The 12,250-nt window shown below is 40.3% G+C and overlaps 1 protein-coding gene across 1 annotated transcript; it reads right to left on the reverse strand.

Moving 5' to 3' along the window:
- Positions 1-1,030: 1,030 nt before the first annotated feature.
- On the reverse strand, positions 1,031-7,021 carry tmem88a (transmembrane protein 88 a). Its single transcript, XM_034177728.1, has 4 exons — positions 6,849-7,021; positions 6,571-6,786; positions 1,668-1,988; positions 1,031-1,559 (listed from the first exon to the last, which is right to left on the reverse strand). The coding sequence occupies exons 3-4, from the start codon at positions 1,974-1,976 to the stop codon at positions 1,272-1,274; spliced, it is 597 nt and encodes a 198-aa protein (XP_034033619.1). The 5' UTR covers positions 1,977-1,988; positions 6,571-6,786; positions 6,849-7,021; the 3' UTR covers positions 1,031-1,271.
- Positions 7,022-12,250: the final 5,229 nt, after the last annotated feature.

Here is a 12,250-nt window from a genome sequence, read left to right on the forward strand (position 1 = left end):
ATGTTCTTGAGTTGATCCTTAAGGTTTGGTGCCTTTCTTGCATGAAATTATCGAGTATATGTTAAAGATGTTTAATGGTCCAGAAAGGTAAAAGTAATGACTTCGGATAACTACATAAAACAGTATCACAGTAACTGTAACTTAGTGGTGATGACTTCTGCCGGTAACCAAGTAAACAACTGTAACCGGGCAACTTGAGACGTGAGATTAACATTAACTGAAAGACTTAACAAAGTAACTAAAACACATTAAGTAATAGAAAGAGGATGATCTGAGGATGGACTGAGTGTTGCTAATTATTGGAGTGATCAGTTTATATATATATATATATATATATATATATATATATATATTACAAATGTCTTAAAACACAACAATGATCAATGATCAGAGGTCAGGCTCAAGATTCAGCCATTAGGATCTGAGATGAGGATTTATTTCAGCAATGATGATCTAAGGTCAGGGTGATTGTTGTAGGATCAGGATTAAAGATGCAAGATGGGGATCAAATTTAAAAGATCAGAATCAAGGATGCAAGATGAGGATCAAACATGAAAGCTCAGGATCAAAAATTCAAGATCAGGATCAAAGATGAAAGCTCAGGATCAAAGATGAAAGATCAGGATCATAGATGAAAGATCAGATCATAGATAAAAGATGAGTGAACAGAATCAAAGAAGAGCGATAATCAAAGATGAGTGATCAGAATCAGAAGTCAGGTTCAACATTCAGCACTTAGGCTCTAAGGATCTAAAATCAGGACCAAAGATGAACAAACAGGATGAAAGATTGGGATATAAATTAAATAATCAGGATCAAATCATGTTACAGAAGAAATGATCGAACCTCAGAACGATAAATAAAAAGTTAAAAACAAAAAGCATGTAAACGGAGGCTGTTGGGCCGTGGCAGAGTTCTGCACTCTGAGTGCCCTTCCTGTTATGGTTTTATATTTTTTTTAATGTTGTGAAATTGATCACTGTGTTATTGTGTCACATTGCATTCTCAGTCCAAACAAACTGCACGTTTATAGTCGTGTGACATTTTATTGTAAAAAGATACTTTTTAAAAAAGTCACCAGACTTGTATAAAAAGAAGCATTATGACTTTAAAATAATCAAAACAACAAGATATAGTGTTTTTTTTTTTAAATGTAGCAGCTCTAGGAGTGAAAAACTGAGTGAAGAGAAATGAGCCACGTTCCCTTAAACCCACTGAACCTATAAAAATAAAATGATTAATTGTTGTTATTGGTGATCGATGTTCCTCTCCTACACCCATATGCTGCCTTTGGCCTCTCTCTCTGACGCCCCCTGTTGGGCGCAGCAGCTGCCTGCATTGACCTCCCGCTGGCGTGAGGCCGGCAGGTCCTTGTAGACGGCGCGGCTGTAGGGGATGAAGCACAGGCCCAGCTGGAGGTGTCGAGCCAGGCGGCAGTAGGCGGCGAGCGCCAGAACCAGCAGCGGAGTGAGCAGCAGGAAGCCAACAACCAGCAGCGCCACGCAGCCGCCATCGTCCAGCAGGTCCGAACAATACAGAGAGGTTCCGTGAGGCTGCACCTGCACATCAACACAGGAAAAGGGGCAAACAGGAAGCGGACGGAGGCGTGACTCAGATGTTCACACGCTTTGCACAAAGCTAACCGTGCGCTGAAGCGAGAGGCTCACCGTGGAGTGGCACATGAAGCCAAATATGATCATGGCAAGGGCCGGGGTGAGGATGGTGCCAAAAATAATGCTGGCCAGTCCAGCATTGATGAGTGCTATGATCAGGTTCTGGGCGGTGACCAGGACGGAGCAGGCCCAGCAGTCCAGAGAGCCCCTTAACTCCAGAGGGCTGTACGCGGCCTCGCTGCTGCCTGGGGAGTACGGAGGAGGCACCACGACCCCTGACCCTGCTCTGGACGGCGAGCCTGAGTCAGACTGGGCCTGTTCACACACCGGCTTCTCCAAAGTCCCATTTCGCGACAGACTCATTTTGCTTTTGTCCTGAAAACATACAAACAAGCAAAGAACAGCTGCAGAACGTTCAAACCCAACATGAAGTGTCCCATAGGCGGTTCTAGGAGGAGACTTTATGGGGCTTGAACCCCCACCACATATTTTAGAGGCTCCCAAATGATAAATTCACAAGCCGGAATAATCATACAATAAAGTATAGGCTACTGGCGATTATAACGCCTGATAAATTACAATAAAAAAGAAATGTAGAGAAGGAAGATCAGCTATGGGTAGCACTGATTCAACAATGCATTAAAAAGCTCCCACATGTAATAACTCACCTTTTTATTTTGAAATATCTAAGTTAAATAACATGAAATAAAGTAATGAAAATTTTCATCATATTTAAATTGGCTGAGGTTGTGGCTTTTGCAGTAGGTAAAATGATGAATGTAGGATTATTTATATTATTTTACTCCAGTTTGCATATGTTCATAGATGTCTGAAAAGGGCCCAACATATGGACAAAAATGGCCCATTACTTCAGGCACAGGTTTCGTTTGCCCATATCACCTTTTTCAAATATGATTCACTGTATCAAAAAAAAAAAAAAAAAAAAAAAAACAAAAACAACAATATCAGACAATATCTCAGCACTCCAGATTTTAGAATAATCAAACATCAATATTGACATCAGTTTTAAGAATCCTGTAATCCTGCTCTAATCAGAACCCATAAAGAAAACTGAACCGTAAAAATTCTGTTCTCAACTGCAGGTTGTCACAACCGCCACATTCTCTGACTGATCTGGTCTTGTAGTGTGCCCCCCCTCCCCCCCCAGTTTTCATATCATCATAATATTTATTGTTGTTTATTTACTGTACCTGGATAAACTGAGTTTGATGACGTCTCCCATATATCACATTGATCCATTTTTGTATGCTAACATTATTAAAAATGGATTGTTTCTTTCAGACTCTAGAACCTGATGAACCTGAAAAATTGGTGGATGAAAGTTCAACATTCAGAAAAACAAAAGCCGGATAGCACCACCTTAAGGAAAAAAGCCTCGTCTTTTTTCAGCCCAGTCCTTTTTTGTTCGTGCCCCTGTCATGAGTCACATTTTCGTGATGCGAGTTGTTGTTATTTTACTATTCCTAATTCTACCCCTTCTCTTAACCCTAACCATAACCATAACGCTCTCCCTTCCCCTAATCCAGACCATAACTTCCCAGACTCCCCATGACACCCTGCATTTCATGCCCACATCACGAAAGCACCCCATTTTCGTGATGGTATCACGGACCATAGATTAATTTACTTTTTGTAATCAACTTCACGAACTGCCATGAGACTGGCTTACTTTTATTCTATGTTTTTTTTGTTTGGTGTTTCAAATTTGCATTTATGTCATCCAAGAGCAGGATTGGTGCCCTTGTTGTTTTCTATATTTTGTTGAATTTTATTTTCTGCATCATTGAAAACGATGCCATACTCTCAGCAAATTTCAAGAAATTTCATGAAACCCCCCCAGACCTGGTCTGGGGGTGGAGCCCCCCAGAAGCTGAAAGGCAAAAAAAGAAAAATGCTTAAAAAGGTGTGTGTGTGTGTGTTTGTGTGTGTTTGTGTGTGTGTGTGTGTGTGGGGGGTGGCGCTGGTTTTTAGCCATGCTAATGCTCACCCGAATTTCAAGAAATGTACTGGACTTAAACTTCAGTCTCTGGTCATTCCCCAGAGTTTCAGTTATCTTGGTCGCTTTGCATAAAAAGTCATGTTCTTCCAAATTATGCTCCAAATGGTATGATTTGTTGGTGAAATAGGCCTCCAGGCAAACTGTCTTTTCCTTGGTTGACCAAGACATGTTGGGGAAGAGGATTGGAACAATTGTCTTCATCTTGTATATACTTGTGTCTGATGTTGAATAACAATAAAATTCTCCATTTTGTTGCGCTGAAATCTTGTTTCATGCAACTACAAATCATGAAAAAAATGAAATGTCATCTGTTTAATCTTCTTGTTTACAGCAAAATAATCTGGAGAAAGGTGTTGAAAGTCAACAAAGATAAATACACAACTCTGCTTGTGAGGAAATGAGCTCCATTGACCCAGTCCACATTTAAACGGCTTCAAAACCACAAAAACCAGAACAATAAACCGGGAACAGCTGGAAACCTCTCCAAGTCCCTCTAATTAGTAATCCACGTGTTCCATAAAATGCTGTGGTGGTTACTTCAAGAAGGAAACATCTAACAACTTGTTTTACCTGATAAAAGAGATGTAAACCTCAATTTCTACAATTCAATGCAGAATTATGTTTAAACTTTGTCTAAGAGTATCTGCACAGAAGTGAAAACATTTTTGGCATTCATTTTTGCGTCCACATATTTTAATTTGTTTATGTCATCAAATAAATAGGAGAAGGTGGAAGTAGCACACAATGAAGCTGGATGCCAGCACCCATAAAACAAGAAGAAGAATATATGAATTATTCTGTATCTAAGAGAACAAGTAAATTTAAGAAATCATGATCTCAAACTGAAAGACCATGTTCTGGAATTATAAAAGGGTATATAACTTTCATACTACTAGGCATCCCCTGGTTTGGACTGTGTGTGACAAGAACAGCAATGGCAGGTCAGCCAGACAACGCTATAAGATAATTATCCTATCATTTACAAATGTTTTACAAGTGAATTTTCAACCATTAGTTAAATTGCACATTCACCTCACCTATGACTTTGTGTGTTCAGCGGTGACAAAGCATTTTACTTGAGTTTTCTGTTTTAAGAAGAAGAAGAACAACAATTTTAAAACTCATTAGATTCTGCTTGCTAGTGCAGTATTTCATTATAAATAAATAAATAAATAGATGAGCTGAGTTTTCAAATATATACTTATATTTACTTCTTGTCTTGCAGGTCGTAGCAGTGAAATGTTTCAGAATGGCATGAGAGCGAGACAACATGTTGAGTCTCACGCTGAATGCATGAGACCTGACAGAACCGCTTTTAAGTGTGAGTCCCATTCCAAATGAGTGAGACTTGAGAGCTTTGCTCACCTACTATTGTCTGTTAAGCAACCAAAAGAAGCACTTTCATCATATTTGGTGCCTCCAACAACATAAATTTGCTCGTTAGCTTCTGCTTACTAATGCAGTGTTTTGGTTGCATTAAACAATGCAGCAAATTCCAAACATTTAATTACACTGCATGTTTTCCTCACCTGTCATTATCTGTTCAGTGGTGACAAGACAATGTTGAGTTTTGTGCCTCATACAATAACATTAATTAGCTTGTTAGCTTCTGATTGCTAATGTGGTGTTTGCTTTATATATAAATAATGTGAACATTATTGAACAGATTTCGCCTCTTGTTACATAAAGCAGTACAACCACATTTCAAAAATAAATGCAACTTGTAGAATGGTGCAACCTATATGATTTGTTCCCCTTCTTCATGACGCCCTTTTGGGCAGATTTGACTAACATGCCAGTGCAACTTATAGTTCAGAAAATACACCATATTGCAGGTAAAAGTCTAAACCTTGAACATAACATGACACATTTATCCCTAATATCCCTAATAACAACAACAAACAGTTTTGTATTTGGACAAACAGTGTATTAACTAATTAAATAATGAAGACGATAGCCCTAGCTTCAAAATAATTGCAATGACTATTTTTGGATAATGAATAATAGAGTTTTTATCATATATGCTGGACACATTTTGCCTATTTGATTTTACCTGAACACAGCTGCTCATACAATGGGGTTATTTCAGTTCGACTTTTCAGACGAGTTTGGAAAACATTGCCTCAGAAAACAATTGGAGGACTTTGGGGAATTATTTGCTATTATTTATTGTGTCAGCTGATTTTTGAGGATGGCAGTTTTTGTTGCAAATATGATATATTGATTCTATAATTTGCATGGTCACTGGTTTTGTCAACAAAATATTAAATAGATTTTTCAGACAATGAAAGAAATAAAAAGCTGCCGTTTTTAACATGTAATTGACATATATCAACAACCAGCAGTACATTTCAAGCACGGACACAAAATAAAAACTTTAAATTTAGATTTGCAATTTCAGTATAGCCTAACATTAGTGGCCCCTCCCATTTATGGAAACCCCACCACAAAATCTTATAATACGGATTATAGAGTTGAACAAAACCTTAATTCACAAAATTTCTAATTGAAATATTTAAACATAAAAAAGGCTCCTGCCCAACGTCCAATCTAAAATTGAATGGGATCTAATCAGGATAAGCCCAAAATCTTCTCCATGCTTCCTGAATTTTTTTAAATTTATTTTTCAAACATTTAATTACATTGCACGTTTAACTCACCGATGACCGTGTGTTCACTCAAAATTAAGCATTTTACTTGAGGGGTTTTTTTTTTTTTTTTTTTTTGGAGTCAGGAGGTTTCTGACAAACATGCCAAAAAACAACAACAAAAACAAACAAAAAAACACAACATCAGGTTTTTCTGACAGCGGCATCGACACATCCTCCCAAGTAACATTCAGTTAACTATAAAAGGCCAATTGATCCCTTCAGACCAGCTAACAGTTCCCCAGCGTGTTTTCCAATCAAAATGATTGATGAAGCTGCTTTTACTCACTGTGTGTTGACGCTGACAATCTGCGCTCCTGCAAGTCTCAGAGGCAGCAGCTGATGGCACGCCAAAAGAAGTGAAGAGAAGAATTTCGAGAATTTCCTCCTGTCCTGTCTTTTTCTGTGAAAGTCCAGAACTTTAGGGCGGCCGCAGAGGCAAAGCTGATTTGGTATTACCAAACAAAATGTAAAGCCTTCTCCTGTTTTGGTTTTCAGCTGTTTCCTGTAAAAATGAATTAAAAAATTTTAAATAACAAAACAAAAATGTCAGCTTGTGTTTTCTACCTGAAGTGAGTCCCAAAGAAAGTTGGCTTTCCCACTGGCTTCAGCACTTCCTTTCCTGGCATTCTGTTTCCTCACATCGCTCCAGTTTAAGATAGGATGGATTGTGTAAGCCCTGTGTGCGTGTGTGTGTGTGTGTGTATCCTGTGTGCAGCTAAAGCGAAGGCTTTTAAAGGCAGATCAGCAGGTCAGCGGGGGCTTTCTGAGCCTAGGCTTGCAGGCTGAATGAGGGAGGGTCTCTGTTTATTTGGACAGATTAGAAGAGTCAGGGTGTGCTGCCCAAACCCCTCATACTCGACCACTTTCCCAACTTCACTGCCCAACACTGATAAGGTACGTTCCAAGACTCAAAATAACCCAGCTGGATTTTTAGTCCATTCTTGATTCAAACATTTCGTAAGTTGCCAATTAATCTATTTTGGAGCCTTGACACCAACTGTTACTGGAAATGAAGTCTATCATTCTTGCACCAGATTGCACGACTTAAGGATTTGGCTTTAACATCCCTGAACTCTCGGTGGCGCTCTGCTTTCTCCTGCCTTAGAACCACATTTCTGAAATGAAAATGAGCAACATTTCCAATCTGGCAGTCAGTCCATTATTAATCTACTCTATCTAGTTTAAGATAAGTTAGTCCTTAGTTCCAGCTAAACAAACATTAATGTGTTAAAAATGATGCATTATATTTGTATGTGTGACGGAGGCCAGCAGGAGTCGCTGTGCAATAATAGTCAATAGGCCTCACTCCCCCGACAGCTAAAGGATCCTCTGGCACCTTCTGTGCCAGAGACTGTGAGTTCATGTCCCAAGGGGAGTGAGTGGGAGGAGTCAGAATCACAACACAAAAGCAGAACAAACCCCTACATGTGCATGGGAGCCTACGTCCAAGTAGATCTTATGCCCACACATCAGCCATAGACCAAGCAGGAGGGGATTAAACAACACTTACAATTTATCCTCAGTATGCCATGACCTACACAAAATGTACAGTGACTATTCCAGGGTGGTAGCTGTAGCCAGGTAGGGGCTAAAATTTAAAAATGTTCCAATCATATTAAAAAGCATGTCACATTATCTGTCTAATCACAAAGATTCCAATAAGGTATAGTTTGGACTATCTGTGACTGAATGTTCTGGAGTTATGGAGTAAAAACAGCAAAAAATGGTGACAAAGGAGAATTTCAGTTTGTGCAGCAGTGAAAAGTTGAAGCTGCTCCAATTTGGATAAAATGTGCTCAAAATTATTGGTGTAGTTAATAGGGTTTTAAAAAGGAATAGTTTACACCATCTGTCATGCTTAGATACCATTTTACGGAGTAACTAAAACATGTCATATGTCATATAATCCAGTGGACATCGACCATGTTTGAGCTTCACTTTGGAAAATTGGAGCAACTTTAACTTACAGACTAAATTTGACCTTTGTCACCATTTCTGCCCCATAACTCCGTAACATTCAGTCATAGACAGTCCGTACTGTAGCTTTTTGGAATCTTTAAACTTGGACAAATTATATGGTATAGTTTACAATATGATTGGAGCATTTTTCAATTTTGACCCCCCCCCCCCCCCCCCCTTAATTCTTCATTGACCTCTACCTGGCTGCAGCTACCACCCTGGGATGGCCACCATACATTTTGTGTAGGTCGTGTTACACAGAGGCTGGATTGCAAGTGTTATTTAGTCCCATTAAATGGTACTGATCAGGTCAAAATTGACTACTGGTTCGTAATCTATTAAGTCATTACCTCTGGTTTACCGCTCAGCTTAAAACAAAATTTGCAAATGTTATGGACTCACTTGATACATCCTCATATATCTGGTTGAGCGTTGTATAGCAGCTTTCTCTAAAACTACGGGAGCAAGTAGTTAGTAGAAGAAGAAGTCTGATATGAAGCTGCTATAGTGAGCATCCCCATCTGCTGGCCAAAACAAGCACAACATGAGATGTCCACCCATCTGATCTGCTGCACGGCCTTTCTTTTGGGTCGGTGTTTCATAATTCATAGTTAAAAACAGGGACGGCTACAGGTGGGTACGTGCCACAACAGAACAGAAACGGACACATGGTCAGCCTACTTCAAACTCTACCTCAACAAAGTAGGGAGTTAGAGTTAGTCAAGTGGAGGAGCACCAACTTGCAGATTAAGGACCTTCCTCCAAGTGGCCTTCATGCGTCTCCCAATCTGATAGGTATTTAAACCAGCGATACTCAGGTTTCAAACCCACCACCTGTAGACCAACACATCTCCAAACCTCCTTGAAAGCAATCAGAGATCTTACCATTACCCTAATGTCAATCCCAACACTAAACCTACTTCACACTAACATAACCTTACCTTTGTTCGTTTACTTTATCCTGCGATACGACAGAAAAAAACGCTAAACTCACAAATGCGATTTTGACAAAATGCCACTATATGAATTAATGTGGTGAAACCTGGGAATCGGCCTCATTATGTCGCGTGAACGCAGCCTGTCAGAATCAGCTTAGTTTGAAATAAGAAGCTGGCAGGTCGTCTGCTTTAGATTTGTGTTCGAAGGAGGAATGACGACGGGTTGACCTATGACCCTTTGATGAAGAACATAACTCTGCTCTCAGAAAATAAGGAAATGAAGATGAAAGAACATTGACTAATTTGCTGGAGAAAATCAGCTGTCGTGGGACTGATAAGAAACCAGCGGGGATCAGTTCAAAGAGTGAAATGAGTGCGTCAATATAAAGACTCGTTTTTCACGGCCTATCTTTGTTTATTTCTTTCTTCATTCTGCAGATATACGTCCTCCCTGGAGAGAAGATGGCATGTCAGCGGTCGCTTAAAGGGGAAAATAACGCGTTCAAACAGCCCACGGCATGAAATACTAAATGCATTGAAAGAAAAGTGAGGGCACCAACCATCCAAACTTCAAGTGTGCATGTGTGCCGGTGTGTCACTGAGTGAGCTGTTCCTACGTGCATGGCAATGCTGGGAAGGGGGGGGGGGGGGGGGGGGGGGTGTTGGTTGAGGAAAAATGGCCTTCCTGTCCTTGGAACCAGGATATCCGCTGCTGTGTCCACCATCTGTGATGAGATGTCCCTGTTTCTGTCCTCTTAGCTTTCTCAAGTCCTCAGTGGACCTGCCCGTGATCACTCAGTAACAAGATGACTGTCAAAATCTGAGGCGGATTGTCTCACTGATTAATCACAATTGGGAAATCCAGTCATTCAAGCAATGACAGCGTAATATTGTCACTGATATTAAAAATATAATTATAATATGGGTAGGCTCAACTTTTTTCCGTCGTAAATACCGACACAAAAAGTTAAATTTACAAAGTACGAAAAACATAAAAACATAAAACATTCATTTTGATTGTAACCCAAATCTTTCATGACTCTAACATACAATGTGATACTATGAGTTTTTGTAACTGTTAATGGGTAAATGTCAATTAGTTCAGTAAACAGACAGGCACGTTTTTATCAAACCTGAATAATTTAAAAAAAATAAATAAAATAAAATCCAAAACAAAGAGAAACATTATCTTAATCTGAGTATTTTTTTTAACAACTAACATGAAAGTCAAGTACAGCAGCAGTTTTAAGTTATCCAACAGATCATAGACATTTACCCTGCTTCAATAGACAGATGATAGAGTGTAAAAAAAAACGCACACACACATTTTGCTCACACTAACGACCAAGACACACACACACACACACACACACACACACACACACACACACACACACACACACACACACACACACACACACACACACACACACACACACACACACACACCATTTGTGTTTTTCAACTGGAACTACAGACATTACTTTCCCCTCACTGAGACAAAAGACAAGAATGTACATGTAAACGTCTGTTGAGGTGCAATAAATGTCAACAGTTCTAAAATGTCTATTATGTTTGATTGTTTTACTGTTATAAACATAGTAATGATAATATCAAATCAAATCAATTTTATTTATATAGCGCCAAATCACAACAACAGTTGCCCCAAGGCGCTTTATATTGTAAGGCAAAAGCCATACAATAATTACAGAAAAACCCCAACGGTCAAAACGACCCCCTGTGAACAAGCACGTGGCGACAGTGGGAAGGAAAAACTCCCTTTTAACAGGAAGAAACCTCCAGCAGAACCAGGCTCAGGGAGGAGCAGTCTTCTGCTGGGACTGGTTGGGGCTGAGGGGAGAGAATCAGGAAAAAGACATACTGTGGAAGAGAGCAGAGATCAATCACTAATGATTAAATGCAGAGTGGTGCATACAGAGCAAAAAGAGAAAGAAACACTCAGTGCATCATGGGAACCCCCCAGCAGTCTAAGTCTATAGCAGCATAACTAAGGGATGGTGTTGTATGGCTGGGGGGCCTGGCTGCCTTTTTGTTTCTGTCTTTTGTTTTTCCTTCCAGGTGGCTTGCATTTGGGACTGAGTGGCTGTGTTGCTGAGGTTATCAGGACCTCACCCTGATCACCTGCGGCTCGTCAGGACTCACAGCTGTGGTGCATCTATATGGATTGGAACATGATGGCATTTAAGACTGGAGTATACAGTGTGTATTTGCCAGAGACTCGACCTTGTGACCAGACGGGTGAGATCGTCGTTTCGGGAGCCATCTCATCATCAGTGGATGCAGAGAACGTCCAGGGTTTGATGCACGGTCTGTGAAAGAGGAGGGGGTGAGGTCTCACGCTCGTCAGCACACTTCAATCAATCAATCAATCAATTTTTTTTATATAGCGCCAAATCACAACAAACAGTTGCCCCAAGGCGCTTTATATTGTAAGGCAAGGCCATACAATAATTATGTAAAACCCCAACGGTCAAAACGACCCCCTGTGAGCAAGCACTTGGCTACAGTGGGAAGGAAAAACTCCCTTTTAACAGGAAGAAACCTCCAGCAGAACCAGGCTCAGGGAGGGGCAGTCTTCTGCTGGGACTGGTTGGGGCTGAGGGAGAGAACCAGGAAAAAGACATGCTGTGGAGGGGAGCAGAGATCGATCACTAATGATTAAATGCAGAGTGGTGCATACAGAGCAAAAAGAGAAAGAAACAGTGCATCATGGGAACCCCCCAGCAGTCTACGTCTATAGCAGCATAACTAAGGGATGGTTCAGGGTCACCTGATCCAGCCCTAACTATAAGCTTTAGCAAAAAGGAAAGTTTTAAGCCTAATCTTAAAAGTAGAGAGGGTGTCTGTCTCCCTGATCTGAATTGGGAGCTGGTTCCACAGGAGAGGAGCCTGAAAGCTGAAGGCTCTGCCTCCCATTCTACTCTTACAAACCCTAGGAACTACAAGTAAGCCTGCAGTCTGAGAGCGAAGCGCTCTATTGGGGTGATATGGTACTACGAGGTCCCTAAGATAAGATGGGACCTGATTATTCAAAACCTTATAAGTAAG

The sequence above is a fragment of the Thalassophryne amazonica genome, chromosome 9 (assembly GCF_902500255.1).
Source record: "Thalassophryne amazonica chromosome 9, fThaAma1.1, whole genome shotgun sequence".
NCBI lineage: Eukaryota > Metazoa > Chordata > Actinopteri > Batrachoidiformes > Batrachoididae > Thalassophryne > Thalassophryne amazonica.

What these genes read in the sequence shown, in the direction of transcription:
- tmem88a (XM_034177728.1), bottom strand. Translation starts at nt 1,976, where the DNA reads ATGAGTCTGTCGCGAAATGGGACTTTGGAGAAGCCGGTGTGTGAACAG. An exon ending in GCTTCATGTGCCACTCCACG is followed by an intron (nt 1,560 to 1,667) that starts GTGAGCCTCTCG and finishes GTTGATGTGCAG; the next exon opens with GTGCAGCCTCACGGAACCTC.